Source organism: Prinia subflava, chromosome 5, assembly GCF_021018805.1.
Source record: "Prinia subflava isolate CZ2003 ecotype Zambia chromosome 5, Cam_Psub_1.2, whole genome shotgun sequence".
Classification (NCBI taxonomy): Eukaryota; Metazoa; Chordata; class Aves; order Passeriformes; family Cisticolidae; genus Prinia; species Prinia subflava.
In genome coordinates this window covers 42,020,111-42,033,390 of record NC_086251.1, presented here as the reverse complement: position 1 = coordinate 42,033,390, position 13,280 = coordinate 42,020,111, and the positions used below count along the sequence as shown (strand labels likewise).

Sequence of the window (13,280 nt, the reverse complement as noted above, 5' to 3'; positions counted from 1 at the left end):
CAACACAGTTTCCCAGCAGACTAATGACAACAGACAAAGCTTTGCCAAATATTCCCTGTTCTCTGCCTGCTGCACACCCTCAGACCAGTCCGAGGGGCTGCTGGTTCCCTACCACTTTTAAGAGTCAGGACCTTCCTCAGGTAGCAGAACTAGCAGTCATGTGGTGGGATTTTGAAGGAGTGAAAGAACATGGATGGCTGAGAGCATGCTGTGAGCTTGACAGCCAATGCAAATGACAGCTACAGGGAGCCTTTCCACAATGTGGGATCCTCTAGAAATGAGGGCCTAAATGAGGGATGAGCGTTCACTCACAGATGAGAAACACAAACAGTGCTCTGGTCAGTATATCCAGCCATGAACAGGCAAAGGCATTTGCAGAGGCAGCTACAAGATAAGGGTGTGCAGTTGGTGGCCATTACTAGAGGGTCTCTGGCACTTTAACAAGGCACACCAGGCCAGCTTTCTGAGAGGAGCTCTACTTGTGATGAGAACAAGTCAGGTCCACCCATGCTGGACAGCCTACCAGCTGTAAGTGCCTGAGCAAGGCACTGATTCAGCCAGAATGCTCACATGGGCAAAGATTAGTCATGTACAGGCTGCAGCACCAGTATTCCAAGGCCACAGTGATTCTTTGTTGACTCAGGAGTCTGATCCAATTACCACCACTCTGTTCCCAGATGCCATCACACAATGCAGAAGTCAAGGGAATCTCTAACCTGTCATTGCATGGGTTGAAGACAAGCTCTGCAAGGACATTCAGTCTTACCAGGGTTTCTTTTTTCCCCCTAGGAATGATCAGAGGGCACATCACTCCTGCTGCTGTCCCCAAAGTAGGAAGGGCTGAGAGAGCTAATGCCAGGATCAGGTGATTGACTACACAAAGAGCCCTAAAACCCCCATTCAGTAATACCGTGTCCAGAACTCTGCCAATCACACACCACTTCTTGACAGTCCCTAGCCAGCCAGTTCTGCCAACGTGCTTGTGAATGTACACAGCCACTGTCTGCACATCTGCAGTCCTTAACCCATCATGCCCAAGCCCACCAGCAGCCAGGTACCTTGTCTGGATGACATTCCTTCCCTTTCCCACACAGCCAGCAAGATGATTGATTTGTCAGGGACTCACACACACACTTACCCACACTCTGTCCCTTGCTCCCCTTCTCAAGCAAATGAATTCACTTCAAGGTGGGGTCTCACACCTGTGCCAAGTTGGGAAATGTTGGAAACTGGGAGAGTGAATGGCCTTACAGTTTGCTCTCAGGGACAGTTTGGTGCCCGGGTAACCCTCAGCTTAGCAAGTTTTCTAACAGTAGATGGACATCCCCATCCTGTCCTTCATGTCCCCTTTCACCAAGGCAGTTTGAGAAAAGCTGAGATGATGTGAGAAGTCACCTTCATTCACCCTTCCTGGCTAAAGGAATTCTTACAAGCAGCAGTGATGTCTCCCAGTATCTCAAATATGTCTCCCATAAAGCAGACCTCTAGGTGGGACTCTCTGGTAGCTATCCCACAACTGCGGAGTCAAAGCCATCAGACCTTGCACCACTGAGCAAATGGCAGGTTTTTGTCTGAGGCTGGAGCAGTAAAATGTCACAGGCAGTGACGAGGTGAAATGCTCACTGTGGCATGGGGATGGTGACATCTCACAGATGTGCTGCAGTGCACTCCCACAGGCAGGGAGGAGGCAGGCTCAGCATGGATCTGGGCAAAAGGGTGTGAGGTGTCCTCCCAGGAGAAAAATGCCTCCTCCTCCATTCCACCCCAACACACATCTGATGCAGTACCAGAGGACTCAGATGTGGTACAAACCTCTTGGATAGAGAAAAGACCATGTGGACATTTTGCTTACAAGGAATTGCCGGCACTGCCTGGCATTACTCCCTTGTGGAGAAATGGAAACAGGATTTAGGTTAGAGGCCCAAACATAACTAGTGCACAGACAAGCATCCCTCCCCCAAAGGCCTTCAGTACAACACATTTATTTGGTTGTGTGGAAGTATTGTACAGTACACATACATTACCAGCAGTTTCAGAGCCCTGAGTCGTCATTCCTACTGCCTTCCCTGTTCTCAATTCTTCCTTAAATTTCAGAAGAGAGGCAAGATGATTGTCCCCTTCCCTCATTTCACCTGCAAGGAAACAGGCCAGGAGAAGTCCTAAAACAGAGGCACTTGCTGACAGGACTGGAGATGAACCTTAGAAAGTCAGACTCCCAGTCCACCACTCTCACCATTTGAGTCCTCTTTCCCTGGTGCTGGAAGAGAAAACTCTAGTGACAGCTCTCCACAAGGTCTCACTCCTCCGAGAAACCTTTTGCACACCTAAACAGAAATCAGACTAAGGAGATTGCACAAACTATTATAAACCCTACTGCATTTTAATGGGACTTACCACCTCTCTCTGAGGGTCTGAGAAATGTTTTGGGGCATTCTGGGTAGGGCTGGGATTCTCTTAAATTCTTTTAGGATTGTTTTAGAAAGAGTCAAAGAAGCATTTGCTTCGAGCACAATCCCACTAGAATCTGAGTGGAACTTAACCTTCACAAATGAGGCAAGAAGGTATCCTTTCCTGTCTTTCCTGGCACAAGGTATCATGCACCTAATTTTCCTAAACCTCAAAACAGTAGTGCTCTGGTACCAACTCAACCTCTCTGTGCCACAGTGGAAGCTAATTCTGTAAAGGAAAAGGACAGTGCAGTGTGTAATGTGGAGTAAGATCCAAAAATAGACAGAAATAGTCAGAAAGGCAAATATGCCATGGAGAGCAGAAGGGAGGGAGGGAGCACCCAGGCCTCTCCCACCAGTTCGTGTCAGTATGTGAAATGGTGCATCCGTCTCAGGAGAGCAATGACCCAGTTCCCCAGCTGGGACCCCTTCAGCCACAGAAAGAGTTCATATAAGTTGATCTGCCACAGGCTTAGGACTTCTGTGAGTGAGATCTGGGCCCTTCTGTAAAGTGAGTGACTCTTGCTCCTCTGGTACCTAGAATGAGAGAAACAGCTGCATTAGACCCAGCAGGAAACAGCCCAGGAGGAAGGAGGCCTGTCCTACATCTTCCGCACAACTGACTCTCCCCAGGGGTGGGCACTATCCACCATCTGGAGAAGCCACAGGGAGCAGGGATTTTCTCTAAGCAGTGCTTCTGAGGAGCTGGGGACTGCCTTTCTTAGAAAGAATCTGGCAGAAGAGAGAGCCTTCTCCCTTGAGAACTCAGTTCTCTTCCCACTGTGTGTAGTAATCCTGGGTTATGGCACTCCTCTCTTTCTATGCCCAGCTTCACCTCAGCTCACAGGAACAGGTGCACACTCTTATTGCTTTTTCTGGTAGCACACTTGTAAGACTCCAGCAATCCTGACACACAGATTCCAGGGAAAGTATTTCTCCAGCTTTCTTTGGCAGTGGCTAACTGGGATTCATAGGTCCCTCATCAGCCCAAGAAAAAACTGTTACATCATCTACAAGGAGGAGGAATCTAAGGCAGAAGTGCATTGATTCATAAAAATCACAGAAGGAAATCACTTGCACAACTCCTGTTCCTGGCTTTTAAACATCAGCCTGATCTTCAGTCAGCCCAATCCTCTCAATCAGGCTACAGTGAAATTTCAGATCTATGCTATTCACAAATACTGCCCAGTGGTAATGCCTGCAATGGGCAAGAATCCCCTTCCCCTCCTCCGGGCAGACAAATCCTAAACCCTTAACCTAGGTGTGGGCCTGATATTTCTGCTTCTGAGAGATTTTAGCCTGCTAGCAGCTGCTTCTTTCCCAAGGGAAAATTTCTCAAGAAAGCTTCTTCTCAAAACAATCTTGGCAAACAACTATCCTTTCTCAAAACGATCTTTCTCCAGGTGGTGTTTTGCCTTTCTAGTTCCCAAAGAAAACCATTTTAGTTGTTTCTCTAGTTTAACCAATGGGATTAGAGAGGTGTCGTTCCTATTCACCAACCATTCATTCATTCATATTAACTCTGTATCAGAACACCTTATAAAAATTAATAAGAATTAGACAATAAAGCTTTTTATGCTCTTTGCCTTCTGAAATATTTGGAGTCTCTTATCTTTTTTTTTGTGTCATACAATGACACCTAAGGCCTCCAACTCTATCCCTGTCCCCAGCCCCAGGGTGACAGGTTTGTCCTCTTGAGAGGCTGATGGATGTAAGAACAGCACAGACAGAGGCTGTGACATATAACTGAGCAGGGGTAGGACCACAATGAGGGGAAGAGATCCACAGCTAACAGTAACAGGTCAAGAGGTTAAGTCAGAGCTTTGTCAGGCCCCCTAAGTGGGGCCCTAATAAGCCTTAATGGCCCTGATGGGCCTGGAACCATCCGAACCCTCTGCTCATAGGCCCATGAACCTCAGCTCATCTCAGACCTGCACCTTCAGTTCCTGCCTGAGCTACACGGGGAAAGAGCAATGGTCCCCAGCTCATGCCCTGCTGTGAAGCCCCATGGCCAGGACCACAACTCACATATTGACCTCTTTGCTTGACCTCAGCCTTGTCTTGTCACCATGACCTGCTTGACAACCACTGGACATAATCTACAGACTGACTTTCTGGTTTGTCCTTAGACCTGCTCCATCACCAGGATGCTGCCTTATCATGTGGACTTTTGATTGGATCTGACCACCATCTCAGGGTCTGTCCTGCTTGCCTTGCTCAGCTGCAGTGGGACTGGACCCTGATGGGCCTGCTGTACCTGGGATCTCCCTCATGTCCCAGACTACAGGGACAGTCAACTCCTGCTGTTCCCTGTCTGGCCTCTGACGCCCGGATAAGAGACTCACGTGGAAACAGCTCTGATGCAGCAGCGAGACATGTTGAGGAAGGAGCTGGCACTGGCCCGTGTGTGCAGGGCTGACTCAATCCCCCTTAACAAGTCATTGGTCTTCAGCAGAAGCAGCATCTGGCGGGGAACGTTGTTGAGGAGCTGGGTGATCTGGGGCAAGTAAGCAGCAGCGTTGGACCGGATCTCCATATCCTGTGGCCAGCCAGGTCATGTCAGGGAGAAAGGAGAGAGAAGGTGAGAGTACATGGGAAATCCAGGTCCAGATGCAGCTGAGATTTGCCTGGAAGAGACAGTATTTTAACAGACCATGACACTAGGCCAGAAGCTGCAGAGCTCTGTCCTGCTTTCCTGCAGACACTGGGCACAGCACTCACAGCACAGATCAATCCTGCCATATCCATCTGCCCCTCGATGAGATAAGGACCTATCCCCTCACTGGAAGGATTATTAGCCTCTCAGGAGAACAGCCACTCACTGCTATCTTGGTTCCTGGTCCGAGGCAGCCTGCAGCAACCAGATCTCATTACTGCTCTTGGAGACTTCTCACCTCACCAGCCCCAAAACTGGCAGAGTTACAGGTAGTAGAATTGCTCTGGAGGGTGGAGGGATCCTGCAAAGACAACCAGGCTGCTTGCTCTTTGCTGCCCCATGCAACTGATGGCTCTATGCTATACTGATGAAGCCATTTCCAAGGCCTAGTTTAGTCTTCAGTCCTCAACACAATTGAGCAGAGGTGAGAAAGAGTTATGCACTTAAGCATCATGTTAACCCAAAAGATCAAAAATCATCAAATTGTCATGTGTCAGATCTAGATCTACATCCAGTATGACAGCAGCCATTAGCAAATAATTAAGGAAAGAGTGTAAGTCCAAGGCAATCTTTCATTTTCTCTGGTTCTCCAGATTCCAACAAACACATTGCCTACTGTAAGAACACAGTGATAACTTAGGGGTACAGTCTGAGTCACTTAAGATGAGCTCCTCTCCAAATACAGCCACAAGAGCATGCAAGACAGTCAGTCCTGCCTCTTCCTCCTGTTTTTAGATCTGAGAGTCTCCTCACAATCCCAGTAAATGTAGCACAGTGTAGCTGGGAACTGATCCTGTATGCACACCATGTCCTACAGAGGCCGTGACATGAATCATGACATGAAGTCCAAAGAACATCCCTGGAACACCTGAAATCTACAAAATCCAGGAGGATACATGCAGGGCAGCAGTAAATAACTTCTTACAGGAAGGAGGCTCCTTCATGGGAAATGACAGTTCTAAAGCCTCCTTTCTGGAATGAGGGATGGCCTCTATTACATGACGTGGGATCTCACACTCACTCTTTGTGAACTTCAAACTTATTATAGAGGTACAGACCTGCACAAAATGTGCAGGTCATGATGGTCAGAGATGTACACAGCTCACACACCACCATGCTGCTGACAAACAAATCTTTGTGTCCTCCTGCCTCCATCACAGACCAGATACACAAGGCTTCAGCAAGAAGATGCTTAGCTCTCCTAAATGTTGTTTTGTTCCATTACTTATCGGCAGAAAATTCCTCCCTGATAATCTGTTACCCTTTTCCCAGCCAGCATCATTGCAGAACCTACATTATTTTCCAGACATAGATTTTCTTTTCTACTTCTTTTCTTTTTATTTTTAGCTCCAGCTGCTTGTCCACATCACAAAACAACCACATGATCTGTCATCACAACTGTCATTTACTGTCAAGGGCAAAGCCTGTGTGCAGAGGAAGAAATAAGCTATGCCACAGGACCTGAGAAAAGCCCCTTGGCTGCAGCTGCTGAGGCTGCTGCAGGATGCAGCAAAAGACATCATAAAGTCAGATGAGATGAGGCTAGCAGCCACCCTAAGTGATCAGCTCCCTGGCCCTGGCTTAAGGCAGGAACAAATATACCTATGGCAATCCTCTTGCGTTTTCCCAGTCTGCATCTAAAACTCTCCAGTAACATAAAAACCTCCCCAGACATCTGCACTGGCATTTCACTACTTTGCCACTAGATCTGGCTTTTCTCATGTTTAGCTGAATCTAAACTCATGACTGCTTGTCCTGCTTGCAGCACTCTTTAAAAAACTCAAAAATCACTTCTACAACTCTTCCTGACCTGCCTTCTCTAGATTTTTTTTTCACCTAACTTGCTCAGACTTACCTCATGGTTGCACCTCCTTGGCCACTAGTTCTTGTAGATTCCTACTGGACTTGCCCCAGTTTCATCAAATCTTTCTTGAGATGCAGTGTCCCAGACTGACTACAGCACTACAGATAAGATTTTGTTTCAGGAAGGTTGCTTCCTTGTCTCACAGGCTACTGTCATGTTGATACATCCTCAGGCACTCTCTCTGGAGTTCTGCGCTGATGGTACCTGCCTACACAGCGCTCAGCTCTTGCTGCTGATAAAATCTTTCAAATTCACCTCTAAAGTAAGGGCAAGCAGCAGCTCATTTCCTAATGCCACAGCAAATCTGCTCAGCTCCCCATTATCTGCTGCAGGATTATCTAGTTTCAGCATTAATTGTGTCATGTAGGCAAAGACAGAGATGGTTCCATCACGCAATTCAACTCAATGACAAAGTTCCTTAGCACACACAGGGTACCATGTAGCTGCAGCTACACCTCTGGCATAACCTTCACAAGCAAGCTGGGAATAAACATTGTTCACTAACTCAGATTCAACACTGGCCTGGTAGTACTGAAGTGAGTGCTGCGCCAATTTGCTTTGGCACCTCTGAATTTTTTTTTCTGGAGCTACCAACTCCAGAACTAACCAGATGAAGCACAGATCTATTAGATAGTCATTACATTATTTCTGATGTGCAGAAAATTAACTCAGATAACTGGGAGTGGTCCATTACCCAAGGTATATGACCTACTCATTGCTATGGATAATGGCAAGCCAGGACAGCAAATTCTGCCACATCCATCAAAATGAAGGAACTTTTAGAAGAGAATTTCATAGGACAATATTATAATGCTACTTAAATAAATTTCATCCTCTCTACTACAAATGTGTGCAGATAAAAGCAAACCATAGAATACAACACACTTCTACTTACAGACACTCATCCATTGGCTGAATCACATTGCTTTATGCTCTCTAGAAACAGCACAGTTGGCAGTTGGTTTGCTGTTCTTAAGGTGGGTATTGCGTGTATCAGGTTGTGCGAGGAGGTGTGAGAAGGAACCCAGCACGTGTGGATATGAAAGGGTGGAGAATGTAAGTGGCAGTTTCCCAGATTTGTAGTGATTGAGTTGACAGGATCTGCAGTTAAGCAACCTTGACTCCAAGTTAATAGGGTTTTTGATTGGGAGGTAATTTCCAGGGGTTTTTAGGAGTTTGTATCAGTACTGATAGTCATTTACATGAATAGTGATAATGCATTATCATTCTCATGTCTTCCCACTAAGCCTTTATGTCTCCTGTACCTCATCATAGCCTCCTTGATGGTTTCCTGCACAGCTGCGTTCAACATTTTTTTAAGAAAAGGACAATCTACAAATGTTTCCCCAGCCAGAAACAGTGAACACTTAGGTATTAAAATATTATACAAAATTTAAGCAGCCCATGACAAGTGAATCTGGGAAATTATTCAGCTACTATAAAATACATTGCAGAAGGAGTCCTGGCTTTTTCTAGCTCAGCTATCAATGCAGAAATTGCTACAGAGCTGCCAGGGGTTGCCCAGCATGCTGTACTATCAGTGGTGCAAGTGATTTCAACGAAAAAAGGTACTGAAGAGAAGAAAGGACACACGTTAGGGAAGGACACACAAGACTTACCTCTCTGGCAGAGACTGGTGACTGGTCAATGCCCCTGTTGACAGATTCCCAAGATCTGGCAGTCAGCATGCAGGCAAAGAGAGGATACAAATCCCCTGCCCCAAGCCGCCGGCTGTACTTCTGCACCCTCTTCATATCAGCCTTGATGAGGGCCTGCCAAAGGCGACAGTAGTCCATGCGGAATGACTCGCTCAGCACCTGGGAAGGGAGAGAAGCCCACAGAGGACAGGAGACAGAGGGAAAGTCATGCACCCCTTACCTGTGCCCTATCCTCCATTTCAGAGTCAAAAAATATCATTGGAGAGTTATGGAAGTAATAGGAAAAATGTATTCATATGTGCTTAGAGGGGCAAGGCTGCAGCCTGATGCCCAAACGCAGCCTCCCAGGGCCCTGGAAGCCCCTCATGCCAACATACCTGGTAGAGCCCATGATCCAGGAGGATAATGTGAGCCTTGCCAGAGGCTGGGCACTTCTTCACCAGCACATTGCCTGGGTGTGGGTCACAGTGCACAAAGCCATTCACAAAGATCATTTCACTGTAGAGCTTCCCCAAGTTGCGAGAGATCTGTGAGGAGACAAGAGATGGTCACACACTGCCACTCACAGTAGGGTACCTGCTGGGGAGGGGAGGCAGCCTCTGTGTGACAACCCAGGAAGCAAGGGTGTGTATGTGCTGATATCCCCATTCAGAGCTGCTGCAGATCCTCACACTGATGGAGGCAAAGCGTGGCTGCTGGCATCTACAGGTAGCAGGGTGGTCCAGGGCATTCAGGGAAGGATCCATGCAGGGAGCACCATGAAGATATTTGTGGGATCACAGGTTATTTAAAGACACTTGTCTAGCATAAAAAAGAGATAGTACCTGTGGGTAGGACTGGGGTTTCTGGTAATGAGGAGGAAAGTGGGACAACAGATAATGGCAGACATGCATTCACAGGGGAGGCATAGAAATTGCTGCTGGGGTGACTGAGACTGCTTGGAGGAAGACTCAAGTGTTTCAATCCATGGATGGCAACAGGACACGGTGGCAAAGGGGTGGACAGAGACTCAGCCAGTCAGTTTGCCCACCAGAATGAACATGGGTTCCCTCTGCCCTCCCTCCATCACACTATCCCCCACTTTGCTTCGTCCTTTTCCCAGACCCCTGTTAATCTGATTTTCATTGTCTGTGAAGATGAAGAAGCACAGAAAAGCTGTATGAAACATCCTGTCACTGCTGTGTCTCTCCTTACTACTGCTCTTTATCACCAAGAGATGTTATTAAAGTTAAAAACCTCCTAGGGGAAAGCAAACATCCCCAGGGCGAGGGGTCAATCCCGTGCCATGCACTAACACAGCGGCCTTGCCCTGCCATCCCACCACCAGCCCTCCCTGCCATCCCAGAGAGGCACAGTGCTACACAGCAGAGTGCTGAACAAGCAATTAAAAGACAGTCGTTATAAATTATTTTAAGTATATCTCCAGACACACTCTGTAAGCAGCAAACTGGCAGCTGTCCCCATAAGCAGAGGTGGTAGAAGAGGTAACAGGGATAGTAATGACAGCTCATCCTGCAGGAAACCAGACAGACAAGAAAGGGCTTGCTTTACCCACCTCTGAAATGTGGCCACCTCTGAGAAGAGCATTCACTATGAATAGTGGCCAAGTAACTACAAATGAGGAGAAAGAACAAGAACCCTTCCTGCAGCACACCAACAGGGAAAGCAGTAGGATCATGTGAAACAATCCTCTGTCCCTCAAGTGGGACCTGGAACCACTGCTGAATCACGTGAAGGCTGGCCCACCTCATGATGAATCACCCACACAGACAGAACAATGCAACCCTGTGATCTCCTGTAGTGCAGCTTCCCTAATGCCATGCAGGTGTTATTTTAAGTACTGACTGAGGTGAGTGATGTTTCCCTTCTGAATCACCAGCAGAGATCACCATAGCCATGAACTGACCGTCACAAGTCTCCTTGATCAGCAAGCTCTAAAATTAGATAGGACCAAAGTACCAGGTGCTGTGATCTCATATAAGAGCTGAGTAGCCCTTGCTGACAGTCCAAGGACATGCCAAATAGTCTGTTTTATGCCCATCATGTCACTCATTCACAAAGCCTCCCACGGACCCATACACCAGAAGGAATGGACTCGGACATTATGACTGATCACAGCATCAACCCTGACACCGGTGCACACACCGGGCTAACCACACTCAGCCCTCACTGCCTCAGCTGCTTGTCTTTCGAGGGCATGGAAAAGCACAGCATTATTGAAGATGAGGACTTGGGGACAATCTGGGGGCCAACATGATGCCTCATACCCATTGACCACAAGTCCAGACAAGGGCTGGCAGTTATGCAAACCTATTGAGTGGTCATGGCTGAAGGGGCTGTGCAATCTCCATCCTCAGAGGTTTTACAGACCTGACTAACACCCTGAGTAAGCTGGTCTGATCTCATAACTGATCCTGCCTTAGAAGAAGATTTGATAGAAACCTTCTTGAGGTTCCATTCCAAACCCAAATATCCTAGGATCCTACAAAAACGCCTCTCACCAGGTTATCCATGCCAGCCTCATTAACAGCATCTTATGATATGGCTGCAAGTTCCAGATGCAGAGAAGGTCCTCCCTCCTGAGTCTCTATCACCAGAAAGGTGACTAAACTGGTCTATGGTCATAGCCTGTTGCAGCCCTAATGCCACACAAGAGCAGCTTGAGATCCATCTTCCCATCCTCCCATGAAACAAAGGCATTATAGCTCTGCTCAGACTCACAGGCTGGGTCATGGGTAGAAGACAATGTTCACTGCAAGATCCCCATCCTCTCTCTCTTCCCTCCTGTACTTATATTTACCTATTCCCCAACATGCAAACTTAAGTATCTGCAGTATCTTCAACCAAACTTTATGACTTCTTTAAGACATATGAATGTATTCTATACTCTTTCATTAGCATATAGAAGATATGTTACAGGGATTTATAATGCAAGCATATAAACAATCTTCACTTTTGGAAGAAATTTACCATGGAGCTGTGGCACACACTAAAGTATTTTCACATAATTTTGTCTGTTGTCATACCTCTAAAATAGGATACCAAATAAATTAAGATAGAAAGCAACAATACTGTCAAATTCTAAACGAAATCAGAAGCTTTACACTCTAGGTCCTAAAGTGCAGTATGTGAGTAGCAACCTATCATTATAATTCAGACAAAGGGAGTTTGCATTTCTTGAGAAAAAGTTTAGGAAAAAAACCTTTATATGAACCTTTATATACATTAATTCTTCAGTACTGTGCCTTGTCACTTCAGGCCTTTATTCCACCCTTACTGAGAAAGCCACTGGACAAATAATATCTACAGAATTCTCTTTGGAAGAACATGGCTAGGTGAAATGAGAAAACAGACTTATGAAAACCTCTGCTCAGGAGAAGGGAGGAATTCAGCATGCATTTAAGCAATGTAAGACCTCAGGGTGAAGGTGCATCACAAATTAGAAAAAAGGTTGCAATGATTTACAGAAGCAAAGACCACAGTTAACACAGAGGCTTTTTGTTATGACACAGAGAGGTCATCAGTCCTTTCTCTGTTTATCATCCAACAAAACAAGGTCTTTATCATTACCACTGTCCCTCAGCATTCTTCTGCTGCACACTGTAAAACAATAATAATCTTGTAATAATAGTCTTGGAATTCTGCATTCACTTCCAGACAACTCATTAACTCAAGAGATGCAGACTACACAAAGGGAATTCAGAGAAAGCAAATAAATGAGCAGGATGCAGGAGGCACTTACATGGGAAAAAGATTAAAAGAGCTGAAGATTCCAAAGTTGGCTAAGGAATGGAAGAGGGGGAACAGTCTACTGGTTAAGAGGTTTCAATAGCAAGGAGCAGAAGCACCTGTAGTTCTGTAGTTCTGTATGCAAGAAATACAACCAGGCAAAAGCGGGTGTAATCATGAATGGCATAATTTAGGCATAACACATAAAAACAAAAACTATGCTGATCAGCAAGCAGAGCTTAGCTTGATTTATCAGGATGACATCAGGCTCCAGGTCTGACCAGAGGCATGTCCCTGCCTATTGCCAGAATGTGTTTTATTGACTAAAAGAAGTTAAATTTGCCTGTCTGTGCTGCAGCAGAACATGATGACTACAGTCATCAAGTGAGCCTGTGGCCTTACCAGTCAATGCAAATACCAACCTGCCATTGCCAAATTATGTGACATGACCATGACACTGTGTCAGACAAACCACACATTTTCAGCCCAATGTTTTCATTTTGAAAAAAAGCCAGACCTGAGGAATAAAGAGATTGCTGACAACAGTCAAACAATGGAATGATAGATACATGTATAACAGCTGGACTCGGGAGTAACTGTTCACCAACCTAAGCACATGAAGTGCTTTTCACATACTCAGTCTGGCAATGATGTTACATGTCACCAACTATCCTATGTGAGTTGTAAACAAATACAGAAGAATATAAGAATGCAATGCAGACATTAAGGGTTGTTACTGTACAGCATCATGCAGTCCTTCTATAAACTGGTCAAGTTCACTGGAAATATGTAACAAAGAAAGTATGACTTTGGTAGCTGTTTGAAAAATTTGCCCTTTAGATGGTCAGAACGTTTCCCCTAAACCCCAGCCTAACTTTAAGGATGTTCGGTTTAAATCATTTCCTTAGCTAGCATAATCCTAGAGT

At 46.1% G+C, this 13,280-nt stretch overlaps 1 protein-coding gene across 5 annotated transcripts in view; it reads right to left on the bottom strand.

The window, feature by feature from the left end:
- Nucleotides 1–1,949: 1,949 nt before the first annotated feature.
- Nucleotides 1,950–13,280, bottom strand: part of ADCK1 (aarF domain containing kinase 1) — a 75,676-nt gene continuing 64,345 nt past the window's right edge. For 4 of the 5 annotated variants that reach the window (XM_063399083.1, XM_063399081.1, XM_063399085.1 and 1 more), the window contains 4 exons: nucleotides 9,003–9,152; nucleotides 8,587–8,784; nucleotides 4,793–4,986; nucleotides 1,950–2,984 (listed from right to left, as the gene is read on the bottom strand). In XM_063399083.1, the coding sequence (XP_063255153.1) occupies nucleotides 2,813–2,984; nucleotides 4,793–4,986; nucleotides 8,587–8,784; nucleotides 9,003–9,152 (714 nt within the window). In that variant the 3' untranslated portion in view covers nucleotides 1,950–2,812. The remainder of the gene's footprint in view (nucleotides 2,985–4,792; nucleotides 4,987–8,586; nucleotides 8,785–9,002; nucleotides 9,153–13,280) is intronic. The other variant, XM_063399082.1, reaches the window with a different exon arrangement.